The following is a 22,806-nucleotide window of genomic DNA, read 5'->3' as shown; positions in this document are numbered from 1 at the left end:
GCTGGAGCAGCTTGAGGGATTGAAACCTCTATTTATAAAACCAAGAGCTTAATGAAAATTATTTCAGTTATATCAAGTTAAATAAGTTAATATATATATGACACAACACTTGGTTATAACTGACAGATATTAATAGTTAGAGAAGGAGAAAATGCAAGCAATCAGGAGTCAAATGTCATTTATATATTTTAAAATCAACCCAAAGAACTAAACATGAAGTATAACTTACACTGGGAGGAAAAAAGACTTTACACACACACACACACACACAAATATGTAGCTTGAGGTATGTTTGCTATATACACATAATGTTATTTATGTAAGAAACACTAAAAAACAAAAGTACTTAATCACTGGAGAATGGTACTGGAAATGGGGTAGGGAGACATGAGGCCTTTCCTGCCTCCATTTTCTACTTTATAATGCTAGTTTAATTTTTCATTTCTAGGTACATACACTCACTCTTTTTATAATTTTTTTCAAAAAGACTAGAGTTGATAAATCAGAAACTTGAAAACCACCTTTAAATTAAAATCTTCTATGCTTTTCTTTTCCTATGCTTTTATTTTCTTCTTCTATGCTTATATTTTTGGTGCTGGAGAGATCAAACCCAGGGCCTTCTGTATGGTAGTCCACTGCTCTACCACTGAGCTATATCCCACACAGTTGAATTAAAATCTTTTTAAAAGATATATTGAAAAAGAAAGAAGAAGAAAAAGAAAAAAAAATAAAAATAAAAAAAAAAATAAAATAAAATAAAATCTTTTTAAAGGAAAGGAATGTGAAAAGAAAATTTTCTCCACAACAAAAAATAAATTCCCTTAAAAGAACAAGTTAATAAAGAAGTACTTGTGAAGTACACCCTCAGAAACTTAGCAAGACCCCGTCTCAAAATATAAACTAAAAAGGGCTGGGATGTGGCTCAGTAATAAAGCACCTCTGGGCTAAATTCCTGGTACCCCCGCCACACACACACACACACAAAAAAAAACAAAGTACTTAAATGCTCCTCCTTGTAGGTCATACAATGATATAGAACTCTTTGGCATTTAATCACTGCCAATTAGGAGGAAAAGAATTCAAAAGAAAGAAGTAATAAATCCTGTCTTATATTAAATTCTTTCATTCAGAAAAAAAGTTTAGAGCTCATTTTCTATTTAATGTATTATTATATAATGTTTTATTTTTATTATTTTTAAAGAAAATGTTATTGTATTTTTTATACATTTATTTTATTTATTTTTATGCAGTGCTGAGGATAGAACCCAGTGCATCACACATGCTAGGCAAGCGCTCTGCCACTGAGCTACAATCACAGCCCATAATATCTAATGCTTTAATATCTAAAATTCTGTTTTAAAAAATTAGAAACATGGGCTGGGGTTGTGGCTCAGTGGTAGAGTGTTCGCCTAGCATGCACGAGGCACTGGGTTTGATCCTCAGCACCACATAAATGTAAAATAAAGATACTGTATTCACCTAAAAACTAAAAAAATAAGTATTAAAAAAAATTAGAAACAAAACAAGATTGATTCTGTACCCAGATTCTCACATTGCTTCATAATGTCTAAGTTCCTATACTATTTTCTTGAGCTTTTTTCAGTAAATCAGAGGATGGTTATGGGTGTGATTTTATGAGAAAAACAAAGCTAAATAGAAAGGGATTCCATACTCATAGCAACAGTCTCTCCATATCAATTACATTTAATATACAATTACAAATGCTTTAAGTTATAAGTCTAAATGTAATGACCATATAGAAAACACTGTTCTCTGTCTAACCCACAGTCATTCTCTCCCCTTTTTGTTTGCATTTTGTTTAGGTGATAACATATGCATTTCCAACAATAAATTATGATTAGTTTAAGTCTGAATTTCAACAAGGCTGCTATTGACATTTTCAGTTGGATATTCCTTCTTAGGAAGTGTCATTTACACTGCAGGAAGTTTAGCGCCTTTGGCCCTTGCCTATGCAAATGTCAACAGCCCTCCAAATAAACATCCTGTTTTCCTACCTTGAGAACCACTGGCATAAAACCAATCATCATTACATTATCCGTTTTTGCCAGACTTCTGCTCTCCTAGCTTCTCTTGCAACTAAATTAGTGACTACCACCATTCACTTCTAGATAATGAGACAAAGAAAATTTTATATGGGGGCGTCTAGGAAAATGCTGTCCTTCACTGATAAATAGAAAAGGCCACTTGAAGAAAGAATATTTTCTGAAAAAATTAACAACCATGTTGCTTTGAATCTGGACTGCAGAACTTTAAGGTCCATAACATTAATAACTATGAAGCAGGAAAGTCACCACACTAAGGATGAGAGAACGCTGAATTAGAAATAGCCATCATTGGTCTACAGCCATACCACCCCAAATGCATTGGATCTTGTCTGATCTTGGAAGCTAAGCAGGGTTGGCTTGTTGAGTCCTTGGATGGGAGAAACAGACAGCACTCATGAGCATGCTATTGAGTTAAGCTAATAAATGGAACCACTCTAAGACTATACCATTCCAGATTCCCCCTACCTTTGTTGTTGTTGTTGCTGTTGCTGGGGATTGAACCCAAGGCCTTGTGTATACAAGGCAAGCACTCTACCAAATAAGCTATACCCCCAGCCTCACTATTCCATATTTCTTAAGAAAATAACCATGCTTATGATTTAAGCTACTGTTAAATGGGTATTCTGATAACTGTCCACTGTCCACTAAAAAGTTAAATTTGTTGGATGTTAACTTACCCAATTCTGTCAGTTAACTGAACTCCTACTATAATTATAATATCTGAATCTATTATAGAAATAATACTTCTCTTAAGATATACTTGAGTCAGACAATGTAAAGTCAAACAGGAGAGATTATGATACTTTCCTATTATGTTCATATATTAAGGAATCCTAAACACCTCATTATTAGGATTCATAAATAAATAAAGCACTTTTCAATTGGTAGCAACAATTTACCAATATATTAGAAATACTTTGAGGGCTGAGGCTATAGCTCAGTCGCAGAGCTGACTGAGTACCTCACTTGCCTAGCATATGTGAGGTACCAGGTTCAATCCGCAGCATGGCATAAAAATAAATAAATAAAATAAAGGTATTTTGTTCAGATATAACTAAAAGCTTAAAAAACAGAACTATTTGAGCTGGGGCTGGGGCTCAGCAGTAGCACACTTGCCTGGCATGTATGAGGCACTGGGTTCAATTCTCAGCACCACATATAAATAAATAAACAAAAGGTCTACCAACAACTAAAAAAAATTTTTTTAAATATTTTATGTGCTATCATTCTCATCTCTCTCTTTTTTTAATTGGTTGTTCAAAACATTACAAAGCTCTTGACATATCATATTTCATACATTAGATTCAAGTTGGTTATGAACTCCCAATTTTACCCCAAATACAGATTGCAGAATCACATCGGTTACACATCCACATTTTTACATAATGCCCTATTAGTAACTATTGTATTCTGCTATCTTTCCTATCCTCTATTATCCCCCCTCCCCTCCCCTCCCATCTTCTCTCTCTACAGCATCTACTGTAATTCATTTCTCTCCTTGTTTATTTTCCCATTCCCCTCACAACCTCTTATATGTAATTTTGTATAACAATGAGGGTCTCCCTCCATTACCATGCAATTTCCCTTTTCTCTCCCTTTCCCTCCCACCTCATGTATTTGTTTAATTTTAATCTTTTCTTCCTGCTCTTCCTCCCTGCTCTGTTCTTAGTTGCTCTCATTATATCAAAGAAGACATTTGGTATTTGTTTTTTAGGGACTGGCTAGCTTCACTAAGCATAATCTGCTCTAGTGTATCATTCTCATCTCAAAGTCATTTTCGATGTAGTGAGCAAATGTATTTAGCTCATCAGTATGCGCCTGACTGAAGCACCTGGCCCCCCAACATACACATACAAAGAGGCAGAGAACAAGAGTCTCTTGCTGGGACAAGAAACCAACTGAAATGTTAATGATCATTAAGGAGGCTAGCATAGCAACCTAAAATCTGAAGGAGTTCCAAACAAAAATGTTAATTCCCCACCAATTCTCTCCCAAGGGACATTTATTTGGTGAGTTGGGTTAAAGATATAGAGAAATCTCATGTCCTAAGAAACTTAATTCCCCAATGTCTACTGGAAAGAGATATCTGATATCAACTTCAAGAAATTTAAAAGCAGAAGGTAACCAAAGTTAAAGTTTTGACCCAACTCTGACCCAGTGTAATTCATAATTAGATCTAAGAGATCAGCCCCTCACCATAGTTAATAGAAAAAAGAGATCTTGTGGGTGAGTATAGGATGCTACCTACTTCAATCTTTATTGTTTTCATATACAATGTCCAATGTACCATATAAGCTGACAAAAACAGATAGGAACGTTCAGTATTTTCCAGATGACATATGCCATTCCAGTCAAGTGTTCAGGAAGTTGAGCCAGGCACAGTGGCACACATAAGCAACCTCAGCAACTTGGGAGGCTGAGGCAGGAGGATAGAAAATTCAAAGTCAGCCTCAACTATTTAAGGAGGCCCTAAGCAACTTAGCAAAACCCGATCTCAAAATAAAATATAAAAAGGGCTGAGGAGGACTGGGGTTGTAGCTTAGTGTATAGCGCTTGCCTGGCATGTGTGAAGGAAGCACTGGGTTCAACCATCAGCACCACATAAAAATAAATAAAATAAGGATATTGGGTCCGTCTACAACTAAAAAACATTTTTTTTAAAAAAAGGGCTAGTGATGCTGTGTTCAATCCCTGATTCAAATAAATAAATAGATTTTTAAAATATCAGAATGTTATTTTGAGGTTATTGACAAAACTAATTATATAAAGTTTATGTGGAGAGGGAGAAGACCCAGACCAGCCAACATAGTAACTGGGGGAGAATATAATTGAAGGACTGACACTTCTATAAACACTCAACATTAGAGTAATCAAGACAGTGTGTGATATAGGAGAAAGAATAAGCAAACAGTTCAATGAACACAAGAAAGCTAAGAAATAGATTCACATAAATATAGTGAACTGATCTTGGATATAGGAGCAAACAAAGGTGATATAATGAAGAAGCACTAGAACTGGACATGTACATTAAAAAAAAAAAAATCTAGACACAGATATGGGACTGGGAATGTATATAGTTCTGTGGTAGAGTACTTGCCTATCCTCACAAGGCCCTGGATTCAATTCCCAGTACCAAACATACAAAAAAATGTTAAACATAGATCTTATATCCTTCATAAAACTTAAAATGAATCCAAATGTAAAACAAAGAACTACAAAAGTACTAGAAGATATGAGAAGAAAAGGTTTAAATGACTTTGAGATGGCAATGACATTTTAGATAACGATACCAAAAGCCCAATTCACGAGACAAATAATTGATTAACTGAACTTCATTAAAATTTTAAAATTTCTGCTCTGTAAAGCATATTGCCAAAAGATAAGAAAAGCCACAGACTGGGGAAAACCATTCACAAAAATCATATCTGATAAAGGATGTTATCCAAAATTTACAAAGAGCTGGACATAGTGGCACACATCTGTAATCCCAGTGACTCAGAAGGTTGTGACAGGAGGACTGCAAGTTTGAGGTCAACAAACTAAGTGAGGACCTAAGGAACTTAGCAAGACCTTGCCTCAAAATTAAAAAAATGGGGGTGTGGGGGGGTGGCGGTGCTGGGATTGTGGCTCAGCAGTAGAGTGCTTGTCTAGCACATATAAGGCCTTGGGTTCGATCCTCAGCACCACATGAAAATAAATAACATAAAGGTATTGTGTTCAACTATTTCTAAAAAAAAATATATTAAAAAAAAAAAAAAAAAAACCAGGGCTGGGGATGTGGCTCAAGCAGTATTGTGTTTGCCTAGCATACGCGCGGCGCTGGGTTCGAGCCTCAGAACCACATACAAATAAAGATGTTGTGTCCGCTGAAAACTAAAAAATAAATATTAAAAATTCTCTCTTTAAAATAAATAAATAAATATAAATAAAAATAAAAAAGGGGTTGGGGATATGGCTCAATGGTTAAGCACCTCTGGGTTCTATTGCTGGTACCAAAAACAAAAAAATAAAATACACAAAGAATTCTTAAAGCTTAACAATAAAGAAAATTAACAACTGACTTAAAAAAACGGGCAAAAGACCTGGACAACTCACCAAAGAAAATAGATGATAAATAAGTAGTGGAAAAAAAATGTTCCATATCACACATCATTAGGGAAATATAAAACAAGAGTAAGTTACCATTGCCCAAATATTAGACTGACAAAACCCCACAATACTTTCAACAGCAAATGCTGACAAAGATGTAGATCAAGAGGACTGCTCTGCTTTCGTTCACTGCTGGCGGGTATATGAAACGATAAGTCTCTTAAGAAGACAGACAGGCAGTTTCTTGCAGAACGAAACATATTATTACCATATGATCCTTGGTTATGTACCCAAAGGAGAAGTCCACACCAAAAAACCTATATACAGATGTGTATAGCATCTTTATTTGTAACTGTTAAAACCTGGAAGCAACCAAGGTGTCCTTCAGCAGATGAATGGATAACTGCAGTACATACATCCAGACAATGGAACAGTATGCAATGTTAAAAAAAACAATGGATTATCAGAGACACAAAGAAACCTTAAAGGAATATTACTACTAAGTGCAAGAAACCAGTCTTAAAAGGCTGTATGGTTTCAACTATCTGACACTATGGGAAAGGTAAAACTATAGACACAGTTAAAAGATTAATGGGGTTAAGGAGGTAAGGATTATTAATGGTTTGGACCTGGAATGTCCCCCAACAATGGCTTATGTGTTGAAGGTTTGGTCCCCAATGCAATCATGTAGGTGGATCGTTTAAGAAATGACTGGATCATGAGGTAGGCTCTAAGTCATCAGTGATGAATTCATAATTTGAATGGACTATTGGAGGGTAATGAAAACTATAGGAAGTGGGACCTGGTTGAAGGGAATCCTTGTTTCTGGTCCCTTCTTCTTTGCTTCCCACTGTCATGAGGTAAACAGCTTTCCATCATCACAGCCCTCTGCCAAGATGTCCTGCCTCACTTCAAGCCAAATAACTATAAATTGAAATTTCTGAAATCATCAGTCAAAACAAATTTTTCCTTCTTTAAGTTGTATTTTTCAGGGATTGTGTCACAGTGATGAAAAGCTAATACTCGAAGGGAGGAAGAGGTACAACACAGAGGATTTTTTTAAATAGTGAAACTATTCCCTATGATACTGTAATAACAGATATATCATTAAACATTTCTCAAAACCTAAAGAATGTACAAAACCAACTGAGGCCTAATATAAAATATAAACTCTGAGTGATAATGATGTATCAATCTACATTGACACATTCATCAACTATAACAAATACACTACTCTAATGGAGTATGTTGATAGTTGGGGAGGCTACTGTTGTCAGGGAACATACAGAACTCTATACTTTCTGCTGAATTTTGCTGTGAATTTAAAACAATTCCAAAAAAACTAAAGTCTATTCAAAATGGGGGAGGCGGGAGCCACAAAAAAAACAGGAAATAATGACCCAAAATCAAGAGGAAAGAAAACAGAAATAGGTCAAAGTCAGACTTAGCAGAACAGAAGTTTCAAACTGTTATTATGAGTAAGTTAAAAATCTGAGAAGGAATCAATAAACTTCAGTAGAGAAATTAAAATGCTAAAAGATGTGTTTTTTGTGACAGAAGCATTATTTTCATATATGGAGTAGATTATGGGAATCCTTTCTTTTTTGCTTTTTCATTACTTACATTTTTTAAAATATTTTAAAAATTTTTTTAGATATACATAACAGTAGAGTGTATTTTGACACATATACTCACATGGAGTATGACTTACTCTAGTTAGGAACCCATTCTTGTGGTTGTACATAATATGGAGTTACACTGGTCGTGTATTCATTCATATATGAACATAGGAAAGTTATGTCTAATTTATTCTTCTGTCTTTCCTATTACCCATTCCCTCTCCCTTCCTTTCACATCCCTTTGTCTAATCCAATGAACTTCTATTCTTCCCCTCCTCATTGTCCTTTGTTGTGGGTTAGCTTCCACGAATCAGAGAGAACATTTGGCCTTTGTGTTTTTTGGGACTGGCTTATTTTACTTAGCATGATAGATACAGGAATCCTTAAGTGCAAACTGAAGAAAAACAACTGATAAGAGAATTAATAATATTTCTGATGTGTGTATACACACACACACACATACATATGGGGGGGTGTGGAGACAGGGTCTTGCTATATTGTCCAGGATAGTCCTAAACTCCTAAGCTAAGGTGATCCTCCTGCTTCAATCTTGCAAGCAGCTGGAACTATAGACATGTGCCAGAAAGCCAATCTAACTTCTTTCATCTCAATAAGAAAAAAAGTTAAAACTACTTTGACTATTTTTCTAAATGAAGCATGAACTACTTTTTCAGCACATAAAATCAATTAGGTATATAATTTCATGGGCAAACAGTTAATAAACCTCTAATTGTCAAAATAAATTCAAATTTGAACTATTTTACTAATAATTTAGACTAACCATAACTTTTATAAAATATATACAATTGGTTCCTTCCACACAGATAGATGTTTATAGTATAATTAATTTCCAAAGATTTGAAATCATCAAATATTCAAGTTGGCAAAGTCTACAGAAATTATCTGGTTTACTCTCATTTTCAGAGAAGATAACTGAGGCATAACTCTCATTTCGGGGCAGAATAAAGTTTGTTCTTTAATTGTGCATGTATCTATTGAGCCCTTACTGCTCACTGGCAGGCACACCTTAGCATGATGAATAGATTATCATGGGCTCTGCTTCATCAAGCTGCTACTTCAGTAGAGTATGCACATAACAAACTTTCAGAACACAAAAGTAATCTTTAAAAAATAATAACAATAAAACAAATGATGCTGTAAGAATAAAATGAAAATTTCAGAGCCAAGAATGTGAAGATGGGTCTTCTAAGTTTCTAAGAGTTCCTGACAGGTTCCTGGCCTGACAACAAATAAGTCTTCTTTCTCATTACAGATTTAGGAAACAATACATTAGTTTGTGAAGGAAACTTAAGTGATTCTTAGGTCTAAACCCAAGTTTAGCCTCTCAGTGAGGCATGAAGAAGCTACTTCATAAAGTGTTTATTAAGTAAAAGAAAAATTCAGTTTCCTTAAAGCCAGGTATAGGATGGCATACCTATAGTCCTAGCTACTTGGCAGGCTAAGGCAAGAGAATCACTACAGCCCAGGAGTTTGGTACTGAGTCAGCCATCCTGGGCAATATAGAGATACCCTGTCTCTTAAAAAGAAAAAAGTAATAATTATTTCCCTAAATGGGGTCAACGAGGCAGATAGAAAAGAAGGAATCAAGATACTATCTACCTATTTTCTCCTAACCCCAAACCAACAAGAAAGAGATACAGAAAAGAAAAAACAAATACTTTAGTCAACCAAAATCATACTCGGTGGGCATCAATTTCTCTATGACTACTTTATTTATCTATTTATTGGTACATGAAATTTAACCACTAAACCACATCCCTAGCTCATTTTTATTTTATATTTTGAGACAAGGTCTAACTTACTACACTGTGCTCAGCTGACAACACAATTTTAATATTATAGTTTAACTTTTTAAAAATAGGATATTAGGGGCTGGGGATGTGGCTCAAGTGGTAGCACGCTCACCTAGCATGTGTGAGGCACTCGGTTCAATTCTCAGCACCACCACATAAAAACAAAATAAAGATATTGTGTCCACCTAAAACTAAAAAATAAATATTAAAAAAACCAAAACATAAAAATAGGATATTAGCCATTCCTAATTGCCATATGATTATTACTTGTCTAGGGGGATGTTTTATCCTAAGGAGAAGGTGTTTATTTTTTAAAGAATATTAAGATTAAAATTTTAAAAGTAACACTATTTTTCTAATTTATTCTATTTTTTAAATACTCTCAAGCAGATTTCCAGTTCCTGACCACTATCCATTTAACATGAACTGAAGCTAGGGCACCAAGTGACTTTTTTTTATTTGCTTTTCACCAAAAAACATAACAGATAAAATGTTTTTGTTAGCATCTTACAAGTGTTTAATGTCTGTATAAAGCATAATACAAGGTGCTCAATAAATGTTTTAATGTCACAACCTAAAATACAGAGCTGTGATCACAACAGATCATCATTAAGATACTTTTAGACTCTCTAAATATATAAAAAGAATTCTACAACACTTTGGAAATAGTCCCTACTCAGATTCTACGTATACCTACATTTGAAAACAGCAAAAGGTAAGAATAGTGATCTTGATGTCAGCAAAGAATGACCAACTGCGAAACTCAATTCCTTCTCTTGAGCTTACTTCAAAATTAAATAAAGTAACCCATAGCTCTGTCCCATCAAGGAGGATATGAGGAGGAGTCAATTGGGACACTGACCCCTAGGTGTCTACAGTGCTTTGTAGCCTTATAACAGAGTTAGAATTTGCTTAGAAGGTGATAGCTATACTTTGTCAAATCAAGAAATTGATTTAATTTCTTCTTGCACCTTGGAAGAGTATAGACCTATTTTCTAGTTGATTTCTTTATGGTTCCCTCAGAAATTAAGAATTTTCCTAGGGAAGAATAAGTCTTTGAAACATAATTTTACAAATATTTAGGAAACTAAGTGATCATCAGAATGCAGACTGAACAGAAATGACATCTGCCAGGTTCATGTATATAAAATAACCTAAAAGGTAATTTTGCCCTTAAGTATTCTATAATTTAGCTACCTGATAGAACCATTTTTTTCTTTTCAAGATACAAGATATTATTAGTCAAATCGAGAAAGTACAAATTTCAAATGGCAAATCAAATGTTTTATATCCACACACACACTGTATTTTATTTAGTGAAGCAACAGGAGAATGTGTATGGAAAAGGAAAATGAAATAAGAAATGCAAGGAATGACCACAGTAGGGAAACCAAAAAAAAAAAAAAGGAAAACCTCACCTATTCTCAGTAGAAAAAACTAGAGAAATCAAATAAAGAATACAAAACCTTCAACCAAAGTTAAGCTTAAGAATGTAACTAAGGCCAATAAAGACATTTAAATAATTTAACATCTGATAACTATAATAAAGGCATATATGGAATGAATTGGTGATCTCAGTTCAGATATCCTGGAGGTCTTATTAATGTGAGTGTACAGTACTGAAGGTAACATGTATAAAATAAAAATAGATTCCATTTCAGATATGGGTAAACAGCAATTATGTTAAATTACTATTTTCACAAGATATCTGAAATGGTTCAAAACTACTAAATATTTTGCTATTTCCAGAAACAAACATTAATAATACCCATTTATGGCTCAAAGGCATCTACATTAAAAAAACATTTACACTAAGATATATTTATTCCAAAACATATTTGCTTTGTGGAATTGTAATATACTGGAATTTTTTTGCTTTTAATTATCAAAGAAAAACTCTTATGACAGCAAGATAAAGGAAATCCCCAAATTACCTATTTGACATGATATATATTACTATCAGCTCCCAAATACAAAGTTATATCAATCTGTGTGAATATTAAATAGGTTTATTAACAATAATAATTATTAAAATCAAAGGAAACTCTAAAGAAACATACTCAAGTTAAATAATATTATTTCTTAGAAAAGATACAATAACTTTTAGAAAAACAACATAAATTAAAAATGCCAAGATAGAAACTAGTCAGAATAAATTACCTGGTTTTTATATTTGTTTTAGTTTTAAAATAAGCCAGTATACAACATGTGCTTTATATAATAATTTCCTAAAATCAGAAACTTTTCAACGATTTGGCAATTCATCTCACTAAGATCCTGACCCAATTATCTGATTTTAACATTTTAGAATTCACAAATTCCACTTACCACATATTTTACAGCACTTATAAATTGGTTGTGGAAAAGCAGATGCTGAGTTTCATCTTCTGGATTTGAAGCTGTGTAAAGCATTCCACAAACATTACAGGACATTGCTCCAAATCTTTTTTGTCCTGCATCCTATTTACAAAAAACAAACAAAAGGTTTTCTTTCTTCCCAAAAGAATTATTCTAAAACATGACCCTGGAAAGCTATAACGTGAACATAAAGTGAAAAGGACTTATCTATAACGAGTAGCATCCAATGTTGATTATAAACATTAAGATGCTAAAGTACAAAATCTGTATGCAATTTTATTAAGAAATATCCATTTTAATAACCTGATCACTCCTTCCACAGCATATAACAACCATTTAAGGAACTAAGAAATTTCTTTCTTTCTTTCTTTTTTTTTGTTTTGACTCTACTGGGGATGAAGCCCAGGAACTTCCATACATTAGGCAAGCACCTTACCACTAAGCTATCTCCCCAAAAGAGAAATATCTTTAACATTACAAACTCAGGGAAAAAATCCAAATAGCCAATACTCTAAAAATAAGAATATAAACTTCATATTTGAAACAATCATACTTCTAGAGTTTAGAGGAAATAGTGTTTTATAAACTATATATCTTTTAATGTCTTAAAAGTCTGTTTTAATAGCTCATAGTTTACTTAAAAATATGTAGTTTACTTAAAAAAATATATTTTTATGTCACCAGAAATTCTTAAGGTAATTTTTTGTCATTTCTGTATTAAATAAGCACAAAAAAACTGATTACAATTATTCTATACTCAAGTAATTTACCTCATGCTGCATAACAATTCTTATCCTTATTCAACAAAAGTTTAGTAACATAACCTAACTTCAAGAGTAAATTAAAAGGGAATAATGCCTTTACTCTTTTCGCTTATAATTGTGCATTTAGATTAAACTAATTACTCAAAAGAACAGGATCTAAGATAACAGTATCTCTAGTGACTTGTGATTCAAAAAGCAGAGAAATATCAAATGGTAAATAAAAGATCACTTATAAAACTAAAGGGAAGCTGGGAACTTATAGTTCCAGCTACTCAGTAGGCTGATGCTGGCATAAGATCCTTCAGTTCAAGACCAGTATGGTCAACAGATCTGGCAATTCATCAACAGAACCCTGGGGGGGGTGATGGGACACTTCATTCTAAAGAATTCAAACTACTACCAAATGTTATCTGAAATAAATTTCAGGTAGTTTAAAAAAAAATATTGTAGCTGTGAAAAATATAAATAAAATTTACCATCTTAACTAATTTTAAGTATACAGCTTGGTATGTTAAGTACATTCATATTGTTGTAAAACCCATCTTCATTTTACAAAAGTGAAATTCTATACCCACAACAATTCACATTCTCCCCTCCCTCCCAGACCCTAGCAACCACCATTCTACTTTCTATGTCTGAATTTAACTATTCTAGGCACCTCACATAAGCAAAATCACACAATATTTGTCATTTTGTGACTTATTTCACTAAGCTAATATTCTCAAGGTTCATCCATATCGTATCAAATGTTAGGATTACCTTCCTTTTTAAGATTATTGAATTATATTCCCTTGTAATCATATAAAATTTTGTTTATACATTCACCTATCAATGAAAACTTGGTTTGACCTTTTCACTATTGTTGGTAATGAACATGGAGGTACAGGCACTTATCAGAATAATAAGAAAGCACTTCTGCCTCAGTTTCCTCATTGATAAAATGGGAGATAATACAAGTATCTGTCCCATACTTTTCTTATAAGGCTTAACTTAGTTAATATGAATGAAGCAATACAACAACATATTCAAAAACTATCACTAGTACTAAGGATTGAAACTGATATATTAGGTGCATGTGTGAAACAGGCTACAATGAAACACACTATTCTGTGTAATTATAATGCATCAATAAAAAAATGCAAAGAAAAAAATATTAGCTGGGGTCACCATCATCAACACCATCATTTTCAACTCTCGACCAGCACTACTACCAACAGAAATATGATTCAAAAGTGTAATTTTACATTTCAAGTAGCCAGGTTAAAGAATGCAAAAGAAACATGAAATTAATTGAAATAACATTTAACAAAATATTAGTCCAACACATACTTAATATTTTTAAAAACCTAACAGTAAAATACTTCACATTCTCTTTAACTTCTTTGAGACAAAGGATGCATTTTTTACACTTAAAGCATATCTCAATTCTGATAAGCTACATACACTTCAAGTATCCAAAAGCCAGACATGACTACCATACTGGAGCAAATCTAGATTGCAAATCTAGATTGTTTGTTACCACACTGATTTGACAATAGAAATATTACATTAAAAAAACAGGATTTGGGGGGCTGGGGTTGTGGCTCACTGGGGAGCACTTGCCTCACTTGCGTGAGGCACTGGGTTTGATCCTCAGCACTGCATTAAAAATAAATAAAACAACGATACTTTAAAAAAGAACACAAAACAAGATTTCCTTTCACTGTGCCTTCTGAAAAATTTTTAAATAATTTCACAAAATTCTTGGAAAGTTATTCTTTTAAAAGTTACAATCCATCATCTAGTTTCAAAAAATCCTTTGATTACACTGTCTGAAACTACATTAAGTGTTCCTATTATTTGGAGTCCTTCCATTTTTTTAACACTGTTCTCAGTCATTCAAATTAGGTGTTTAATCAATCAAAAAATATCTCCCACTTTTTTTCACCTTGCCACCAAACTATACAATACTTATGTTCTATTTCAAATTAACTATTGATTTATCCTTCCGTAAACTGCAATTGTGAAATAATAATTATACTATACTTAAATTATTTTAATGTTTAAATCAACTACTATGAAAAGGTAGTGATCAAATGACACATCCAAGAAAGTGACAGGTGTGAAATAAAGCATCATAACTTCTTATAAATTAAATTAGAAGTAATGGAAACAGAATTATTACTATTTGCTACAGAATGGACTATTTATTTTTGGCAGGGAGGGTTACAATAATGCCAGGAAGGGTTTCCACGGTGAAGCCTTACAATGATGAAAAAGATCTTTGGAAAAAAGGGAACAAATTGAATCTTTAACACCTTGCCTAAATAAAATACTCACAATACTACTTAACCAAAAAAGGTCAAGTTGTGTACTTACTATAACCAACTGTTTTTCATCAGCTTTTTCTGTTTCTTTCAGTTTCAAGTCCTTTGGAATTGTTATCTCCAAATGGGAATTATACTTATGCCAAGAATGATTTGGTGGCATCTCCCTTAAAAAAAAAAAACTATTGAATGTTATAGATCTTCATCATTTCAAATCACTGAAAATAAAACATTTTCTATGCAACAGTGATAAATTTCAACTTCAAGGGGAAAAAGATAATCTTTTAAAAATGCAGACTCATGACCTTGATCCTCCCAGCCATAAGATCTAAAGTTCAATAAATCTTTATTTATAAAGAAAAAAAAAATCAAGGAGCGGGTTGGAGGTATAGTTCATCAGTAGAGCACATGTTAAGGATGCACAAGGCCCTAGCTATCAACTGGAATAATAGCTAAAATATGGAATCAACTTATGTGTCCATCAGTGGAACAACGGATAAAGAAAATGTGGTATACGTACACAATGAATGATTCATCCATAAAAAAGGACAAAATTCTTTCATTTACAGCAAGACGGCTGTTAAATGAAATAAAAAGCACAGAAAAGACAAATATCATATAAAATCATTTATATGTGGAAGCTAAAAATAAATAAATAAAATAGTGGTTACCAGAGACTAGGATGGAGAAAAAGAAGAGGATGGTTAATAGGTTCAGGGGAGCAGCAACTGAATAGAAGAATGACTTCTAATGTTTATAGCATATAGGGTAACTGTGGTTGACAACAAGTATCTATTTCTAAACAGCTACAAGAAGGATCTGAATGTTCCCAACACAAAGAAATGATATATGTTTGAGGAGACAAGTGTGTCAATTACCCTGATGTGATCATTACATTTGACACAGTATTGAAAGATCTCACTATACTCCATAAATATGCCCAATTATTGAATGCTAATTAAAATTTTAAAAAAATCAAAAGAACTAATTTTCAACAAAAAACTGGAGCACCTACTAAAGTCTGAATGCTTTAAGTTTTATAGTTTTACCCACCTGAGTCAATTTATTTGCCCTAACTAATATTTGTTGGTAATTCAGAAGGCATACAAGGATTTGCTTAATTTCAATAAAGAGAGAACAAAATGCTGTTTCACTTATTTAAACTAAAGGTCAATAATACTCAGTGTTTCCAGGAGTGTGGGGAAAGAGGATTCTTAAACAATGTTGCTGGGAGTACAAACTGGAACCATTTTGGAGGAAAATCAGGCAATGCAAGATAAGTCCTATAGTTTTGAATTTATCCTACAGAACAAATCACAGAAGCAAAAAAGGTAAGTTTTTATTATAGAGCTTTATTTTCTTTTTTAATAGAATGAACTAGAAACAACTAAAATCTCTATAGAGTAGTTAAATAAAAAGAAAATTCACATAATGAAACTGAAAACAAAATTTTTAAAAATTAGGTTGGAAGGTAGAAAAGATGCTGATAACATTAACTAAAAGAAACAATTAGCCAGGTGAGATGGTGCAGCACACCTGTAATCCCAGAAGCTGTGGAGGCTAAGACAGGAGGATCTCGAGTTCAAAGCCAGCCTCAGCAGCGATGCCCTAAGCAACTCAGCAAGACCCTGTCTCTAAATAAAAATATAAAAAAGGGCTGTAGATGTGGCTTGGTGGTTAAGCACTCCTGGGTTCAATACCTGGTACCAAAAAACAAAATAAAACAATAACTATTTTAATTATGAGTAGGGGACTGAGGTTGTAACTCAAAGGCAGAAAGGTTGCCTAGCATGCACTAGGCCCTGATTTTGATTCCCAGCACTTGGGGGTTGGGGAGTACAAACACAGAAAAAAGTATATAAAAAAAAGAAGCAAATTTGTGCCAGGTGCAGTGGCACATGCCTGTAATCCCAGCAACCTGGTGAAGCAAAAGGATCACAAGTTCAAGGTCAGTCTGGGCAACTTTCTGAGACCCAGCCCAAAATAAAAAAGGACTACAGATGTAGCTCAGATGAACCCTTGGGTTCAATCCCCTATTTAAAAAAAAAAGGGGGGGGGGGGCTAACATAAATTTTTAGGGGAAAATCCCGTAAACTCAAAATTCTTAAGTAGGAAGTCTTTAAGTTTTCAAATTTACCCCTAAATTAAACAAATACCTTACCTGTTATCACTGTTCTTAGATGTTTGATTATTGAGTATACTGTGTTGTTTGGGAGCTGAGCCTGTAATTTAATTATAAAAAAAAAAAAAAACTGGGTTATTTACTAAACTTTTTAACAGCACTAGCTATGCTTGACATATTTATCCATAAAGCAGTTAGTGCATTGAAATTTTCTTTATTTTCAGTAAGAAACATTTGATAATATTAGAACTCCCTTCTTATTTCTAACACTTCAGAGAAGAGGTAGAAAGGCTGTCTCAGACTATAGGGCTGCTAAGAGATATAATAGTAGGTTAATACTTTGCCTCTAATTTCACCAAATATTACTAGCACTGAACAATAAAGAAAATAGTTTCAAAGCCTGCACAATTATAATAAACTCTAAGAAATAAATGGAAACATTTCTTATTTAAAAAACTATGGTCTCTAGAATTCTTACCATATAAATAACTAAATGTAAAAATCTATTTTCTAAGATTACATTTCTCATTTATATTACATGCACTCTTTCCCTACTCAGAGAAAAAGTTAAATGATAGATAATGGTAGTGATGATCAACTGCAACAGTTTGTCCCACGTCTACCTTTCTTTACTAGAAAGAAATAATAGGAATTAGAGATTTTTATATCCTCTGGTGATACAAGTGAGCAAATCCAGGTGTTCAACTAATGTGTTTTAAAAAATATTCTCAAGGTTATAAAATAAAGCTTTTAGATGATGTAAGTGGAAAATCTGCAGCGTTTATTAATTTAGAGTTCTCTGAAATAGAAAACTGAGTTACAAGAGGTTAAAGGTAAGAACCTGAAATAAAAAAGCACAAATATTAAAGTATGAGAAATAGGCTGCTACCACCAACTTAAGGAATTCATTAAGGAACATTTTTCCAGAGAATAACTCACAAACCAAAATAAGAGATATAAAATTTAAAAAAAGAAATTTTGGTGGGGAGTCAAAAGGCAGTATTTAAACAAACCAAACAGATGCAATTTTGTCTTAAAAAAACAGGTTATAACCACAAGAATCACAAATTTTAAAAAAAAATATAGCAATGGTTAAGAAGAATTTAACAATGCTGGGAAGTGATACTGGCCAAATTATATTATTATATTATGCACATGTACAAATACATAACAACAAATTCTATCAATACACACAACTACAATGCACCAACAAAAAATTGGGGATGGAGTGAACACTAATGTAAACTTAAAAAGGGGGAAAAAAACGAATTTAACTCTAATGTAATCTTAAAAAGGAAAAAAAAAAAGAATTATATAGTAAGAGTTTTCTTTAACAGTAATAAAATGTCACTGAAACGCTTTGAAATCTAAATAATATTTCCAAAGTATTACCTGGAAATTTATTCTCTCCTCCATCAATTTTTGCTTGACTGAGCAGAGTTGAAACAGCAGTGGTGTTTTCTACTGGACTGCTTTCCAGTTTGGATTCCACACATAAGCTGAAATTCTGAACACAATGTAATTTAAGATCTTTATATCAATCTTTGGGGCTTATCTCAATACATTAACCCTCTCAGCATCAACTCCCATTACCTCCCATCGTGTTAAATTTAAAACATTATCATACCTACAAATACACTGCCTGCCTCTACATTTTTTTCTGAGCTTCACATCTAGACTATAGTGTCCAATATGGTGGTCACTGCCATATCTGACTACTGAGCAGTTGAAATGTGGTTAATATAACTTAAGATATGTTATAAGCATGAACCTTATGCAGATTCGAAAAATTTAAGCACACATACACAAAATGGTAAAATCTGTCATTGGTAATTTTTAAAACTGTTACATTGAAATAGCAGCATGTTTAATAATATATTAAAATTAATTTCATGAGCTGGGGTTGTGGCTCAGAGGTAGAGCGCTCGCCTAGCATGCATGAAGCACTGGGTTCAATCATCAGCATCACATAAAGTAAAATAAAGACATCGTGTTCACCTATTAAAAAAATTAATTTCAGCTATTTCTTTTTGCCCCATCAATGTAGCTACCAGATAATTCAAAATTATATAAGTGGTTCACACATCATATTTCTACAGATAGTGCTGATCTAACTAATACCTTTCCCCCTGTAAGAATTCAACTCATTCATTACTCAAAAATTAACCTTTTCCATGAGGCCTTTCCCAATCTTTCCTAATTCTTCTTTACTTACTTTAATACCTCTTTCTTGCCCTTGTCACTTCCTATTTGGAATCAGTTATTTCTCTGACTCATCAGTAGTAACTTTTAAGAGCAAAAACACTATTATATTTACCTATTTATTCCTGAGTCTCTAAGAATCTTATCAAAGCATATTATTATTAATAATAAAATATACTCTAAATTCCATCATCATTGGTTATCTCACAGAAATGACAGAGGAAAACAGTTTTGTGTGTATTTCGACTGCTACAATGAATGTGTAACATTACTTTGAAACGTTTATTTTTGAAAAAATGAACATTAAAAACAAGAACAATGACGTTACCTACAACTCTACTTTCCATTAATAAGAAGTTAGTAAGTTATTGATTTAAAAAGCAGACCATAAAATAATTGAGCTTTAAAATTCATAGTGTCTTAATAATTAAAACTCAACCCAAGGGACTGGGGTTGTAGTTCAGGGTAAAGAGCTTGCCTAGCACATGTGAGGCACTGGGTTCTATCTTCAGCACCATATAAAACTAAATAAATAAAATAAAGGTACTGTAATCATCTACAACTAAAAAAGCCCAAGACTTCAGGTAAGTTTCATTGGATGCTTAGCTTTATAAACATCATTTCACAGCACTGCAGATATTGACACCAAATAATCAAAAGAGCAAATTTATGGGTGTCCACAGAAAAAGTTTTTAATGTTCTAAGAGTTGTAGTTTTTTGTTTTTGTTTACATTCTCCTACCTCCCCAAGTATAAATCTGGCTAGCTCTGAAGCCAGCCACTCTCACTTTAAATCACAGATTCATTACTAAAAATGTCACTCAGGTTAAATTAGTTAAATCTCTAAGTCTCACTTTCCTCACCTGTAATATGTGAATAACAATTGAACTTACACTGTATATTTTGGCTGAGAATCATATGAAACTGTTGTCTGCCTACAAAAGAGCCAGTACTTGGACTGGGGCTTCAGCTCAGTGTTAAGAGTTGCTTGCCTAGCATGCACTCAGTCTGGAGTTGGATCTCCAGCACTATTCTTTGAAAAAAGAAAGGGGGAGGGACAGTATTCACTAAGTTAATGGTTTGATCATGTTACTTCAACCTTTAATGTTTAGGGAATAAAGAGAAATTCCTAAGTGATTTCTCAAAGTAAATTCCTTAAAGTAGGAAACCCATAATCTCTTTGTACCAGTAGACATTCAAGCATGTCTTGAACTAATATGGTCATCAACACATTTCCCAATCACCCTGTGACAGGTAGCACGTTTTTGATAATGGAGGAAAAAAATTGGAAGCAATCTAAAAGTCCTCTTATATAGAAAAGGATAAATTTGTGGTATATTTCTTTATAGCTATTATAATATCCAAGTATCAAATATAATGCTGATTGCATAAAAACAAGTTGCAAAAAATTTTACATATTCATGTTATTATTTAAAAATATATACAGGGTGTGGTGATGCATGCCTCACCTCCAAGATACTCAGAGGAGACTGAGGCAGGAGGACTACAAATTTGAGGGCAACCTGGGCAACTTAATGAGATCCTGGGAATATAGCTTAGTAATACAATGCTCCTTGAGTTCAATTCCTAGTCCTACACAAACACAAATACATGCATACAAACTTAAAATACAAACAAAGCTAAGTATATCTTATGGAAACATACACAAAATCATAAACATAAAGATGATTGAAATCAACTTAAGGAGTATGTTTAACTCAGGGGGGAGAGAGGAATGGAATGAAGAGGAAGGCACAGTCTTCACCAGCAGCTATAATATATATTTTGTATTTTAAAGGACCTAAAGTAACTCAATAAGATATTCATTTTTATCAAATCCAGGTGGTAGACACAAAAGAGTATGTTACTCTCACTTTATTCTGAATAAACATTCAAGAATTTTAAGCCCACCTCAGCAGCTTGGGAGGCTGAGGAAGGAGGAGCACAAGTTCAAGGTCCGCCTCAGCAATTTAGTGAGGCCCTATTCAACTTAGCAAAACACTGCTCAAAAAGGGTTGGGATGCTGAAATGTGGCTCAGAAGTCAAGAGCCCTTGGGTTTAATTCCTAGCACCAAAAAGAGAATTTTAAAACAAAATTTTTTAACACAAGCTTCTAGGCCTGCTTCTTAAGAGAATTGCATAAACAAAGCACTTTTCAGTAAATATCTTATAAAAGGTCAAAATAATGTGATCTACATAAACATCTCTATTCTTATACAGATGGCACAAATCAATGAATTAAATTCTCATTCTTCTGCTTTCTAAATTTTCAAAGATTTTTAAGTAACACTCTCCAGTCACACCTGGAAAAAAAAATTCTAAATAAAAAAACCACCCCATTTCTGCAAAAGATCATAATTTTTTCTTTTTTCCTATGTTGGGAATCAAACCCAGGGCACTGCACATGGATAAACAAATGATCCTTCTCTGAGCTACATCCTGAGTCCAATAACTTAGTACTCATACCACTGCTTACTATTTATCTCTAATTATTACCACTATTTCATATAATCTTTCTGAATAATCCTCTTTTGGGGGGGGAGAGGATAATGGGATTGAACTCAGGGGTACTCAACCACTGAGCCACATCCTCAGCCCTATTCTGTAGTTTATATTTAGAGACAGGAACTCACTTAGTGACTCGCAGTATCTTTGAACTCTCTATCCTCCTGCCTAAGCCTACTGAGCCACTGGGATTACAGGCATGCACCACCACACCCAGCTGAATAATCATCTTTTAATTGATGACTATTTGTATAGAAAATAAAATCTAAGAGTATCATAGGTATCTATTCTCTTTAAGTTCACTTTGATTCTCAGCCCAAAATATAAAAGACTAACAGACAATCATATATTTTCATAGTTTCTGGCATAAAGCCCAGACTTCTAATTCACTCAGATTTGCTTCCAGATCTAATGAAGTCATTTTCAAAATTTTAGGGTCACTTAACTTTTTTCTTATGATGACTTTCTTTTTTTTTTTCTGTACTGGGGGTCCAACTCAGGGCCTCACACACATACTAGGGAAGTACTCAATCACTGAGCTACATCCCCAGCCCTCATGAAGACTTTTTTTGCTCAAAGGATTTTTTAACATTCAGAGTATATTGTATAAAGAAAGCTGTACTGAAAATTAAAACACCTCAATTCTAATCCTATGTGTGCCACCAAACGTGACTACTCAGTTATCTCATTATAAAATTAATACAAATTAATTTTTTCATCTGTATTATAGAGCACCAGGGTTCTATGCCTATAAAATTTCTGCTTATTAGTTTTATATATTGGTGTTCCACAAATGATTTACTTCAGGAAGGGCTGAGTTGCTTTTATAAAGTATAAAACTTTCCAAGATAACCACTAAAGTTTCTTTTCAGATATAAGATGATGGTTTTCAATTTATTTTTTCCATTTTAAAAATTCTTGGCCACTACAATTTTATTCTCAGACTGATTCATACCTTTCAG

General features: G+C 33.3%; 1 protein-coding gene across 9 annotated transcripts in view; it reads right to left on the bottom strand.

The window, feature by feature from the left end:
• Positions 1-22,806, bottom strand: part of Esco1 (establishment of sister chromatid cohesion N-acetyltransferase 1) — a 94,878-nt gene that overhangs the window by 44,507 nt on the left and 27,565 nt on the right. For all 9 annotated transcript variants that reach the window (XR_011704828.1, XR_011704829.1, XR_011704830.1 and 6 more), the window contains exons 5-8: positions 18,531-18,645; positions 17,178-17,238; positions 15,069-15,183; positions 11,917-12,048 (exon numbers count right to left, since the gene is read on the bottom strand). Coding sequence is in view for 5 of the 9 variants with exons in the window: in XM_071602871.1 (XP_071458972.1) it covers positions 11,917-12,048; positions 15,069-15,183; positions 17,178-17,238; positions 18,531-18,645 (423 nt within the window). In the remaining 4 variants the exon portion in view is untranslated. The remainder of the gene's footprint in view (positions 1-11,916; positions 12,049-15,068; positions 15,184-17,177; positions 17,239-18,530; positions 18,646-22,806) is intronic.

This window comes from Marmota flaviventris, chromosome 16 (genome assembly GCF_047511675.1).
Source record: "Marmota flaviventris isolate mMarFla1 chromosome 16, mMarFla1.hap1, whole genome shotgun sequence".
NCBI classification, from domain to species: domain Eukaryota; kingdom Metazoa; phylum Chordata; class Mammalia; order Rodentia; family Sciuridae; genus Marmota; species Marmota flaviventris.
Note: the sequence above shows the minus strand (reverse complement) of the source record. Positions and strands in the feature narration are given on the sequence as shown.